This window comes from Culex quinquefasciatus, chromosome 3 (genome assembly GCF_015732765.1).
Source record: "Culex quinquefasciatus strain JHB chromosome 3, VPISU_Cqui_1.0_pri_paternal, whole genome shotgun sequence".
Lineage (NCBI taxonomy): Eukaryota > Metazoa > Arthropoda > Insecta > Diptera > Culicidae > Culex > Culex quinquefasciatus.
The window spans coordinates 193,405,413-193,418,969 of NC_051863.1; the positions used below are offsets into that span (position 1 = coordinate 193,405,413).

The 13,557-nt window shown below is 35.1% G+C and overlaps 1 protein-coding gene across 3 annotated transcripts in view; it reads right to left on the minus strand.

Moving 5' to 3' along the window:
* Positions 1-13,557, minus strand: part of LOC6030992 (neurotrophin 1) — a 48,640-nt gene that overhangs the window by 14,483 nt on the left and 20,600 nt on the right. For 2 of the 3 annotated variants that reach the window (XM_038264064.1, XM_001841793.2), the window contains exons 2-3: positions 9,773-10,416; positions 442-1,253 (exon numbers count right to left, since the gene is read on the minus strand). In XM_038264064.1, the coding sequence (XP_038119992.1) occupies positions 442-1,253; positions 9,773-10,294 (1,334 nt within the window). In that variant the 5' untranslated portion in view covers positions 10,295-10,416. The remainder of the gene's footprint in view (positions 1-441; positions 1,254-9,772; positions 10,417-13,557) is intronic. The other variant, XM_038264063.1, reaches the window with a different exon arrangement.

Here is a 13,557-nt window from a genome sequence, read left to right on the forward strand (position 1 = left end):
TTTAGACCAGTGATTATCAATGGAGATATAATTGTTTGGGGTCATATTTGAGCTGAAAGATCCAAAAAAAGAAAACGATTTTATTTTGTGATTCAATTATCCAAAGTGAAGTTTTTGCAAGGACTTCGGATAGTCAAGTCTGGATTGTATATGCTATTCCTTGGTAGCACTGTTCATTTATCGTGTATCAGGAAAATTAAATAATGGTGGTTGAGAGAGACTTTGTTATTTAAGCGAATTGACCTCAAACAGCATGAAATTACAAAATAAAAATAAAATTAAATTACTGTTATGTATTTTTAAAGTATAATTCTTTCGAAATCAAAAATGTAATATATTTAAACAATGATTTTAAAAGACTATTTACAAAGATTTTGTAACCCAGAAGAAGCTTTTTTGGAAAAGTAGTGATGCAAAAAATAGTAAGAAATAAATACTCACGATGGATAATTCTCAACCCGGATGCACACTCCCGTCGAAAAGTGGTCGCACTTTTCATTCGGCAGCAGCATATGGATCTTGTGATAGCCCGGTGGCCTGTTCTTGTACCCTCCGATCAACATCTCCGCCACCGGCCCCGTTCCGTTCCCGTTTCCGCTGGCAACACTGGCCTGCAGCGCATCCAACTCGGTTCCGTTCAGCCCAGCCAGGGCCATATCTTCGATTTCCTCCAAGGTTAGCGTGGTCACTTCCGGTTCCGGTTCCACCGTCGTCGTTGGCGTCGAATATTTTTGGTACGGGGTGTGTTTCGGGAGGGTGATTGGGATCGGTCCGTCCGAGGGCATGGCCATCTGGTCCCGCTGGTTTTTGGTCGAGTTGAACGCGGTCATGTTGAGCTTGCGCTCGTGGTAGCTCATTCGATCTTCGCTTTTATCACGGGACTTGACCATTTGTGCGTTGTTGAAGCGAGGTTTCGACTGGACGAGCTTTTCCGCTACCGGAGTTAGCGAGCGACCTTCTGGACCAGCAGGCTCAACATCTGCCTCGTCATCGACATCAACCACCAGCCGATCGTCTTTCAGATTTGAATCAGCCGACTCCACCTCGGTACTCATGCGGAATCCCTGCGGCTCGGATCGTACGGAGAAGCTCCGCCGCAGCAGCTGCTGGCTTGGGACTTGCTCTTCTTCATCGGCCGCCGGGAACTGGTTGTTCAGCAGACTCTCTTTCTTGGCAACGGTCCGGATCATGTTCGCGATGTCGTAGACCAGCGGGAGGATCAGCTCCTGGCGATCGCCAAACATCTGTTTGACCTGCGGGAGAGAAGAACGCAAAACAACATGTAAGATAATTGCTGTTATTTAATCGACACTAAACGGCCGGTCGGCGGCTTACAAATATTCGATTATGATGAAACGCAAAAGAAGAAAAAACTGTAAAAAGAGGCGTCTTCTTCCACTTCCACGGGGGAGCGCGCCTTCTGGCGATCATGGAATCCGTTAGACCACCGGCAAATCATGATCAAATAACACCAACTTCACGCGCATACGGAGCGAAAAACAGCAGCAGCAGCAGGGCTTTAATTATGAAAATGATGATAAGCATCGCGCCAAAACTGTAACTTAGTATGACTTTGAACACACTTAATCGCTTAATTTTCAGTGAAGTGCGGCGGCACATCCAAGAAATAGCTGAATATGTTGCGGAAGGTCGTGATCTGGCCATCACTCACCGTGTATTAGTTTCGTTTTCTTCCATTCTCAACTAGTCCTCCTCAGTGAGGCTACATCTAAAACTGGAACAACCCGCAAGAATCGTACCAGGCAGCTCTTTGATCTGCAGCGTAGAGTTTGCTCAAGGTTGTTGCTACAATAACCCAATTGAGGCTTCGAGGCCGCAAAGCAAGTCAGCAGTGGGAATTCCTTCTTTTCTTCCACACTCCCCGTCGGCGCATTATCTAGGCGTGTGCGTCCATCAATCATAAACGAAGGAAGGAAGGAGGTTGCGCCACCGCCACTGCGGCCTCGACTAATGAAAAACTGAATCACTCTCATTAATTTTGATTAACTAGCAATTTTTGCCTTTGTGAGGAACAGTAAAGTTAAGTTGTTTATAAGAGGCACGCATGTAAATAGGTGCTTTAAGATTAAATTGTTCACTTTTTCCTTATGATTTTGTTTAAACAAGCAGACTACAAGCATTTTTATCTTTGTGCAATAGTGCGTTGGCTTTAATAACTTTTTGAAATCCTAAAATAAGAACATAAACACTTAACACCACAAAGCATTTTATTTAAACTATATTGCATGTTAAGCAAGCTAAGCGGCTTAACAACAACAACATAATAGAATAACTTTTTTGTGCTTAAAATCTTGTAAAGTATTGTAAAGTACTTGAAAAAAAAAGAAGAACTACGATAAAGTCTGCAACAATTATTTTCAATAGAATATTTGGGTGAATATTTTATAATCTTGAGAAGGCATTTACTAATCGATTTTTGTGTTTTAGGGTCAGTTGAAGTTGAATAATCGGGATTTCTATAAATATTAGGTAAATAGATGAAAAAATCCCAGTTTATTTATTTCACCTTTCGTCACAATATATTTCGGGGGAACAAAAAGACATTTTTACGCTTCAGTTAAGGACGGCGGGAAATTTGAAACAGGATCAATGATGTTTTTTGAACATGATGATTTTTTGTAGCATATCGAAAATATTGCCAAAATTCATGAAATTTGCAATTCAAAATTACTTTTATTGGTTTTTAAAACATCAACATTTCCATAAATATTAATGTTAAATATTGTGATTTTTTTTTGCTTTTTTAAGGCCATTGCAAATATTTTTCAAAGTTTATGTCGCCTTGAGCTGCGAAATCAGCCGTTGAAAATCGAACCGAAAAACTTCAAAAATGTACACAACAAAAAATCCGATGGTAAATCGCATTCAAAAGCATGCACATCACCTTCGTCAAAATAAACACTTAATATTACACACTGCATGTACAATTCTTGCAAACACAAAAAAAAGTTGCAACCGACGGGATTCAAACCCAGCACCAACAGTAAGGACTGGCGCCTAAGCCCACTCGGCCATCAGACCAGTGAAATGCTCTAAGGATAAACGCATATATGAGCTTGATATTTCGGTCAAGTAGGTTTCCCATGCTGATGGGCTACATATTTCAGGGTATAAAATTACATAAAATTGCATACAATAATGCAATATTTATTTTACCCTCAGGCCTTTGACACGCAGCTGGATTACTACTTTTTTAGCTGTGTAGGAGGCTAATCAACTGAAAACCTTTTTTTATTTTTTGATATTTTTTTTTGAATTTTTGTGGAACTTTAATGTAAAATAAAAAAACTTAGATATTCTAAAGTGAAAACTTATGACAATTCGACTGGTGAGCAATTCTCTACCAAAACCGGAAATGGATTTTATTTGTATTTTTTGATTTGGCTCAAACTTTGTGGAGGACTTCCCTATGACCAAATAAGCTATTTTGTGTCATTGGTTCACCCATACAAGTCTCCATACAATTTTGGCAGCTGTTCATACAAAAATGGTATGTAAATATTCAAACAGCTGTAACTTTTGAGTGAATTTTCTGATCAATTTGGTGTCTTCGGCAAAATTGTAGGTATTGTTGAGGACTTTTGAAAAAAATAGGTACACGAAAAAAAAAAATTTGTAGATTTTTTTTATCAACTTTTTTTGTACTAAAACTCAATTTCCCAAAATACGTATTTTTGATTTTCGAGATTTTTTGATATGTTTTAGGGGACAAAAATCCGCAACTTTTGAGCCATAGAGAAACATGGTCAAAAAATCTGCCGCCGAGTTATGATTTTTTGAAAAAATAGTGATTTTTGGAAAAATCGAAGTTTTATGCAAAAACAAGTTTGACATTACTTTTTAATGCAAAATTGAATTTGCAATTGAAAAGTACTTTACAGATTTTTTGATAAAGGGCTCAGTTTTCAAGATATAGCCACCGAATGTTTGATTTTAGCGAAATATTTGCAGTTTTTCAATTTTTAAAAATAGTGACCATGAGTGACCATTTCTAGAAATATTTTTTTTGAAAAGTTCAGTCGCTTTAAGAAAAAGAAACACGAAAATTTAAGTTTTCTTAATATCACCAAAACAACCCACCATTTTCTAATGACCATATATCAGCAGCTAATGGTCCGATTTTCAATGTTAATGCATGAAAAATTCGTGAAATTTTCCGATCTTTTCGAAAAATATTTTGAAAATTTTTAAATCAAGATTAGCATTTTAAATGGGCGTAATATTCAATATTTGGCCCTTTTAAAATGTTACTCTTGATTTAAAATTTTTTAAATATTTTTTTCGAAAAGATCGGAAAATTTCACGAATGTTTCATGTATTAACATTGAAAATCGGACCATTAGTTGCTGAGATATCGTCATTAGAAAAAGGTGGGTTGTTTTGGTGAGATTTAGAAAACTTCAATTTTCGTGTTTCTTTTTCCTAAAGCGGCTCTATCTCAGCAACCCGAGGTCCAATCTTCAATGTCTCTTAGACAATTTTATAGCAAATTTTCTGAACCTTTCAAAAAAAATATTTTTAGAAATGGTCACTCATGGTCACTATTTTTAAAAATTGAAAAACTGCAAATATTTCGCTAAAATCAAACTTTCGGTGGCTATATCTTGAAAACTGAGCCCTTTATCAAAAAATCTGTAAAGTACTTTTCGATTGCAAATTCAATTTTGCATTAAATAGTATTGTCAAACTAGTTTTTGCATGAAACTTCAATTTTTTCCAAAAATCACTATTTTTTCAAAAATTCATAACTCGGCGGCAGATTTTTTGACCATGTTTCTCTATGGCTCAAAAGTTGCGGATTTTTGTCCCCTAAAACATATCAAAAAATCTCGAAAATCAAAAATACGTATTTTGGGAAATTGAGTTTTAGTAAAAAAATGTTGATAAAAAAATCTGCTAATTTTTTTTCCGTGTACCTATTTTTTTCTCAAAACTCCTCAACAATACCTACAACTTTGCCGAAGACACCAAATTGATCAGAAAATTCACTCAAAAGTTACAGCTGTTTGAATATTTAAATACCATTTTTGTATGGACAGCAGCCAAAATTGTATGGAGACTTGTATGGGTGAACCAATGACGCAAAATAGCTTATTTGGTCATAGGGAAGGCCCCCACAAAGTTTGAGTCAAATAAAAAAATACAAAAAATAAAAATGGTTGAAATCGGCCGATTTTGTAGAGAGTTGCTCTGGTGTAAAATTCATTTAAAAATATTCTCAACTGTTCAAAAATGATTTTTTTCTATATGTATTTATTTGATTATTTCTTATTCATACTTTTGTACAGAATAAAAACTTAAATTTATATCTGGTCAATCGTCATAAATTGATCTAAGGAAACTAATATTTATTTTTAGATATGTTTATGTTAAATAATGATATAATAAGCAGACATTCTTCATTACAAGAAAAATTCATTGCTTTTGTTCACACCCATAATTTTGCTTCAGATTCGTTATTTCTTAATACCAGTGGCAATAGTTGATGCCACTGGCAGTAGTTCAGTTGTTAAAATTATTTCAAAATATTTCCTAAAAAGACGACACAAATAATAATTATCGTTTTGAAAAATTCTAAAAATGATTAATATTTTTATTGTAAAACATTAGAAATTGAGTTATTTTTTTAATTTGTAATCAAAAAATGCATAAGGGTTTATCGAAGAAAAGGGGGCTCATCTAATTGAGTACAAAACCCCCTTCTTATAAATTAATAGCTAAGCAAGGTGTATTAAGACGTAAAATCTCTGGCTTCACTTAGGATTGAATCCTTTTCTCCTAGCATTTTTAAACTGATTTGAATGTTTAAATTCAACTCAATATAAGTTTTCAAAATAATCAGAAAAATAAACAAATTGCATTCAAGTCTTTGAAGCAAAAGCTTAATTTTATCAAAAAATCGTTCCAATATTTTGAAAGCCCACCCAATTCGTTCGATGGTGAGAAGAATTACAATGGGAGCTTCCAGTTCCATGCGAATAAAAAATACTACAATTTTGGTGTACAAAGAACGTTCTAAATCCAAAATTTCTAACTTTGCCTCCAACTTTCGCAAACATCACACGTTTGTCATAACAATTAATTGCTTGTAATGCACGCAATGTAAAAACCACAGCTGATAAGAATCAATTTAAATGCTTGTCATCTCCGTGCCTGATTATCATTTACCTACATCGAAGCTGACTGTCAAGTCTTCCCGCTAGAAAACGTGCCTTCATCTTTTTCCTGATGTGGATAAAAATCTGCTAGCTCGGGTCGATTTCTAAATTCCACCCATTGTCACTTTGGAAGCACTTCTCGGAACAAACGGTTAGACGACTCACTTGCTCAGTCTCATCACGTTTCTATGCTTTTTGATACGAGACAAACCCGCATTTCGCTCACAATGGGCAATATTTTTCCAGTCTAAATTTAGACGTCACGTCTTAATATCTGCATAATGATGTTGATTTGAGAAATCAATAAAAGAATTGATCCTTAGCCTGGCTTAAGAAAGTTACGACCTTTCTCGCCCATCTCACGTATTGGTGTAATCCTTTTACAGCACGCAATCTCAACCTTAATGACCGTTTTGAGGCGGGGGCAATCGGTAATAAAAAAATAAAATAAAAAAATGCAACGCAATAAAGTTTGACCAATTTCCTGCGGCCACACGTCGAACAGCGACTTAATTAATCAAGAGCTTCTTCTTTTTTGTTGGCTCCCTGCGCCTCAATCCGCTGCGGATGCGTCAAAATTTGGACAGCAAAATCACCAAAGTGGAGAGTTTTGGTTCCGCTCCGGGGTCAGCTTTGTTGTGGAAGCAGTGACTTAACCTTTTTTTCTGGTTGGTGGTCACCGAACAAGTTTATGAAACATTTTAATATTGATTGAAACAAGGCGGACGCATTGCGCAACTTTTTCTCTAATTGAGCAGACTCGATGTCTAGCCGGTAGAAATGACTAATTAAAATGGCTTAATTAGTTGGTAGACATTCGGTTCCAACTTATCACTTCAAATGCGAGGTGGGCATTGATTGGTGATTCCTTTCACAGCTGTCAAATATTTACAATTTTAAAGAGTCAAAACTCAATCCAAAAAAGAAAACCCTTTCACTTGGATACGGATACGAATTAAATAACAGTAAATAATTGCAAAAAATTACTAATTTTTGAGCCAAAATAAGCCTTCTCACTAAAAATTTAACTCAATATTCCTCTTATTGGTTGCAGTCAAGCATTTGCTGTGACTTGAAAAAAAAAAATATGAATTTAGAGGAGCAGTTGATTCTGTAAAATAAAAATAATTCGGATTCAAATGGTGTTGTAAGTTTTTTTTTTATCTAAATTGACTCTTACATGCGATAGGTACATTAGGGTGTCAAACGGTTGAATTGAAAAACATAAATTTGTTCAAAATAAAACAAGCACAACTATTTTTCAGTTCTTCTTGGGATTCCCAATTAGGGATCGTTCATAAACCACGTGACTTTCAAATTTGTTTTTTTTTATTAGATCGTTGCAAATATTTTCAAAGTCTTCCCCCCCTCCTAAAATATGGTCCAAAAAATTAGGGGGCAAAATTGCCATGAAACTAGAAAAAACTTCACCTTCGAGTATCAATGGGTAAATGTTGACCAATTTGGCTCATATTTGGCCCAGAGTCCTAAAATAGCTCAAGGAACAATAATTAGCTTGTGGAGCGAGATTTTGAGAAAAAGTCCCATATTCTGGGCACCCTACTGCACATCAACCAAAGTTTTTTGGGCCAAAATTTATGTTGTAATCATTTCAAGTGAGTTATAATTTTTAACTTATATAATTTTCAATAAATCCCCTAGAGTGCTGTCTTAAAAATTATTTGTTACAAAATTTGACTATTTGGAATGAGAAGAAAACAACAGACATTTTTTTTAAGATTTACAGGAAAAATGAAGTTTTTGACTCTGGAAATAAAATGTTTTTTTTTTTTATTTAAAATGATCCTTGATCCTTGAAAAATTCAAAAAAAATGTTTTTTTTATCTAAAAAGGGCCTTGATCCTTGAAAAATTCAAAAAAATTAGAAGGTTGTGAACTTGTACTTTTTGATTGCAAATTCAATTTAAGATCTTGATATGATTTTTGTTCACGAGTACAATCTATCCAAAGGCTCTCGAAAAAAAAAAATATTTCGGATAATCGAATCACAAAATATTTTATGTTCGTTGGTTTATTTTTCTGTAAGTGTTTTTTTTTTTTTCACTATGTTAAAGAGATTTAGAATTTTATATCCAAGATAGTGGCTATGAATAATTGAAAAAATGCATACAACTCTTCGGATAATCGAGGTTTCGAATAATCGAGTATAGACTGTATAATTTTGATACTTTCCAATAAAGCCAATGCAAGTATTTTTCAAAGTTTATGGAAAAAAATATAAAAATTGAAATTACAAGCCATGGTATTAACATTTGAATGAAAAAAGTGTTTTAAAATGCATTTTATACCTGGCCATTTGTTTTGCCTTCATTTATTTTCCAAATATCCAAGTATTGAAGAGATATTTTTTTCGCCGAAAAACAAACTTTTGCTGTGCTGTATATTGGAATTCCACAAAAATTGAAAATATGATTTTTGCAATTCCGTCGTGAAACTACTTGCTTTTCCTGTAACTCTTGAACGACGAAATAGCCTACTTTTATGTACCAAAAATAACTGAATCGAATAGCAACACTTTTCAAATTAAATGCTGAAAAGTTCTACTTTTCAGCACTCAAATGGGTGTTGAAAAGTTGAACTTTTCAGCTCTTGTTTCGAAAAGTAACACTTTTCATTTTTTTTTATTTGAACGATTTATTTACAAAATACATGAAAATTTGACCTCAAATTTCACTTAATACGTGTTTTTCGGAATTGCAAAAAATGTTGTATGGAACTCGTTGCAAAACTTAATTTTTTCAGCACTCTTCGTATTTATCGTAAATGTACGACTTGTGCTGAAAAAATCCTCTTTTTGCAACTTGTTGCATAAACTACTATTTTAACGCGGGATTATTATTTAAAATTGTTTTCAGTTTAAAATTTTGAAATTTTTAGAAAAAAATTTTTTTGCCCCCTGATTTTCCGGAGCGATTTTGAAGGGGGGTTGATATAAATTTGAAAAATATTTGCAACGACCTAACGCAGAATTTTGGTAATTGAAAGGCACAACTTTTGATAACGTCATGATTCGAATTCCCGGACGCTTCGAAACCCGAACACTTCGTCTTGTTTTGTCAATTATGTGCATACGAACTTACATAATTATTGTCTAAACTGTGTTATTTAATGAATTCTAACATCAACTTTCAGTTCAAATATGTTTGGACGCTGTGACCAATGCTAAAACAATTAAATTAAATTAAATCATATGATTACCAAAACTGTGAAACATTTCTGCTGAAATATTTCAGAGGCATCCGAAACACCGGGAAGGCAAAGCAGAAATTTTTGGTTCTGATTTCCTTAAATTCTAGCAATTTTTATACAAAATATCGATTGTTTTGATGTTAACATCTTATTTGATTATTGACCAAGGCCCATATTTTTAACACTCAATCAGCCACTTTCCCTTATTTTTATTCAAATTACCAAACAAAGCACTAACTAATTCCTTTTTCAACCTTTTAAACTTTTTTCTTTTCATCGAATCCCACTATCAAGCGATTTATAATCCTCTTCAAATCTCCCATAAATCATGTTCCCACCCAAATTTGCACCATCAATCACCACCTCTCCCCGCTTCGACTCACCTGCTCCAACGACATCGTGTGGCCCTCCTTCGAGTTGACCTGCGCCGAGATGAGCGCCGCCAGCGTCGCCTTCTGGGCCCGGGACATCACCTTCAGCAGGGGCAACACCTCGCCGAACTTTCTCTGCATGTCCCGGTTGGCGAACGCTTGCAGCATAATCCGGCGCATCGCCGCCTGCTTCCGCTCAAAGTTGCTGGCCGCTTCGGCGTCCTCCACAAAGTCCACCTCGTCCATCATGTCGAAGCTGGTGTCGTCGTCCTCCATCAGGAAGGATCCCTTGGAGGCGCTGTTGGTGTCCTCCAAGCTGCTGGACCGGTTGTAGTTTGGGATCTTGTGCGACGGTTGCATCTGCTGGTCGTCGACGTCATCGCTCACATAATAGTAGTCATCCGCGTCTCCGTCACCGGTTCCTCCGGTGGCCTCTTCCTTCTGGTCAAAGTCGAAATCCGGCAGATCCGACTCGGTGGCACCCGTCACCACGATGGCCAGGGCGAAGACGCCCCAAACCACCCAAAGCCGCATTTTAAACTGTTTCTTCCTTAAACTCGCTTTACTGTGTAATCTGTCAAAAAATGCCCTACACTCTCAACTGGAACTACCACAAATTGGTTTCTTCTTTCAACACGCTGATCAGGAACTCACTGCTAGTTTACAAAATAAAGGAAGCAAAAAAAAAAACGTCGTCTCGTCACTTTCTTCCGGCCACTTTGAATTCAATCTTCTCCATTCACGTGAAATTAACCTTTCGACGCGCGCGCGAGAGAGAGATCACGTTTTCGGTTAAGCCAAAGCACCAAAACGACAACCGTAAAATCTTCATATTTTATGGTGAGTGTGTGCGTCGCGTTGATTACGATCACTTTCGCTCTCGGTTGCGGCGGCGCGTGAAGCGTCGCGTCGTCGTCAAGTTGTTTTGAGTTGAGTGTCTTGTTTTGGGGCGCTTGAGTGGGAAAATGTGTCACTTTTGAGGCAGCGGGAGGGCATGTGTCACTTCCTTTGTTTATAATTGGGTGGAATTGGCTGGGGGTCTTTTTCTGGGATGATTGCTCACTTTTTTATGGGAGAAATTTGTTTTAGATATTTAACGAAGTCGGTCAACATCTAATCAGTGTGTTGTGAAATGTGACATTTCACAGTTGTACACGCTGAGCTAAAATTACTCTAAAAATCGCAGGCAATTATTAAGTTTCAACCATTCCCGCCAATTTGGGTAGTTTATTCAAAACGTTTGATGTTTACAAGCTTGCATTCAGGGGGCAGCAGTAAATCGCCATATTTGGCATGCATTTGAGGAAAGAGAAACTTTGCCCAAGTCAATTTTCGATAATTGCATCAGTTGGTTCTTCGGTAGTGTCAGGTTTGGAATGTGCTACAGCGGCTACAGCACGGTACTCACGATGACCTAAGACCTTTTCGAGGAGTTGGTGGCAAAGCCGCGGTGGCGCCGGCGAGCAGCAAAGAAACTTATTTGGGTGAAAGGAAATTACCGAAGGTTTCCTGCGTTAGCGTGTATGGCCTGAAGATGATGTGTGTCAGGAAGTGGAGCACGATTTGAGCGTTGCGTAATTTAATGGAGCAAATCAAGCGGAATCGGTGCACCGAAATTGGGTTGAAAAAATCATTTTCTGTTACTAATAACATAGTTTTTAATTGAAACTTTGATTTAAATAAATGCAAATTGTTGCTTGACTTTACTGGAACTTGCCATCTAGAACAAGCTTAGTGCCGTTGAAAAGAGCTATTAGAGCAGATGCACGTCTGGTTTAAGGTACGTACTTCATTTCAAATAGATGGCCCTACTTCAATATTTAAACAAAAATCCCCTGTGATAGCGACGAAAATTTTCAACCAAAGTATGAGGCCATTATATCAAAAGTGAAAAACTATAATGATAACATTTTTTGTTTAGTACGTAGAACCAAATAAAATGTTTAAAATTTTAAAATGTACTTTTTATGAAAGTTTCTGAACCATTTTTTGAAATGAATATTGAAACTTGCCCATGCCTTTTTTATTATTTTTTTAGCAGGTAACAAAATTCCATAATCGAACTTAAAACTGTTTAAGATTTTTCCACAATTGAGTTTGTGCAAGTTTTCTGAATGATAACTAACAAATCAATTTTCTCATATCATTTTATTACATAAATTTTGCTGTTCAAAATTGTGAACATGTTTTTATATTAGAATTAATCTCTGTTTATTGTAAAAGTTTTGTTTCATTCCAGAAAAAATAATATTTCATTTCTATCGCACGATTATGATCCGGCGTTTTTTTTTAATAATATGATATTTAACCAAATTTACTTTAAGTAGAAATTTCAGGCCTTAAAATTTAAGAAACCATCCAACAAAAGAATTGATACTAATCAATTCAATAATTGTTTACAGATACTTTTCCAATGTTTGGTGCAAAAATGTGAAATCTGTTTCTAAATCTTCAGAAATTCTCGATAAATTTGTAAAATCTCGGTATTCAAAACTATTCTGTTGCGGGATAAACCAGAAGCCATACTTTGCATACAATACTTTTACATGTTTTTTTTTTTAAATCGACCTTATTATTGTTGTCAAAAGAAACAAATAGTTTCAAGTTTGAAAAATCAAGCAAAAAATTTAAAGAGGTTGTATTAATTTGAAAATGATATCGTTCCTCAAAAATCTGACTACCTAGCGTTCATTTCAGTCCAAAAAAGCTGAAATCGGTTAAAATGGCATGGAATAATGATTTTTGAAAAATGTTGTTTTTGCGAAAATCGATGAAAATTGAAATTTTTGATCCACCCTAACACGGTATGAATTGTTTGGCTGAGAAGTTTCCAGATTAATTTTGGGCCGGTTCTCAGAACTTTTTGTTCGAATCATTGTTCGAATGTTTTCGTGACGACTGAGGACAAAAGTTATTAAAAGTGTCAAGCTATTTAATTAATTAAAATTTTCTAAACTGATTTATACTTCTTTCAAGATTTTAAGATCATTTAAAAAATATAATGGCTGTCAAAAAAATATTTTTGAGCTTGTTTCGTCCATAAACCACGTGAACACTTTGTTTGGAACCACGGTTCTTTTTTAACTTCGGTGTTTTGAATGAACCGGTTCAAGACGGTATGAAAAAAATAGTATTTAATTTGTTTTTGCGAATTGAAAATGCAATTTCAAATATGTCAATGCTTATAAAAATAATCCCAAAAGTAAATGATTTTTTAAACTACATAAAAAACGTTTTACTTTACAACTGATTGTACATTAAAGTATTACCGGAATACAAATTTGAGCGTTTCAGATTGCATAATTTGTTATTTAAAACCAAAAATTTACTGAATAATTCAAAGATTTCAAAAAAAATCATTTTGTCGGATTAAACTTTAGCGCTTATGGACTTTATCAATTAAATAAGAATGTAGAATAGAGTTCACAGAATGTTATCTCCAAATCAAATATCAGCATTAGTTTCAATCCTTGCAGAAAAAACGCAATTTTAAAATTAAAAGAAATTTTTCCAAAATCTAAGATTTAAGTTTGGATGCCATTCAATTACTCGAATGTTTAGGTTCGAGTAGAAATCTTAAAATAGAGACCACCAAGATTTATGGTTTTCAATGTCATCTTCTCGTTTTCAGTTTTAATTTTTGTTATCACATAATATGTTAAATTCCAATGTGAAATAACTTATAAAATGACACGATTCTTAAAAAAAAACCTTTCTATCAAATTTTTTAAAAAGAGCGTAAGAGCGTTCAAAAGAGCAGCTCTTTTTAATGAGCGAAATAAAATGAGCGGTTTTGC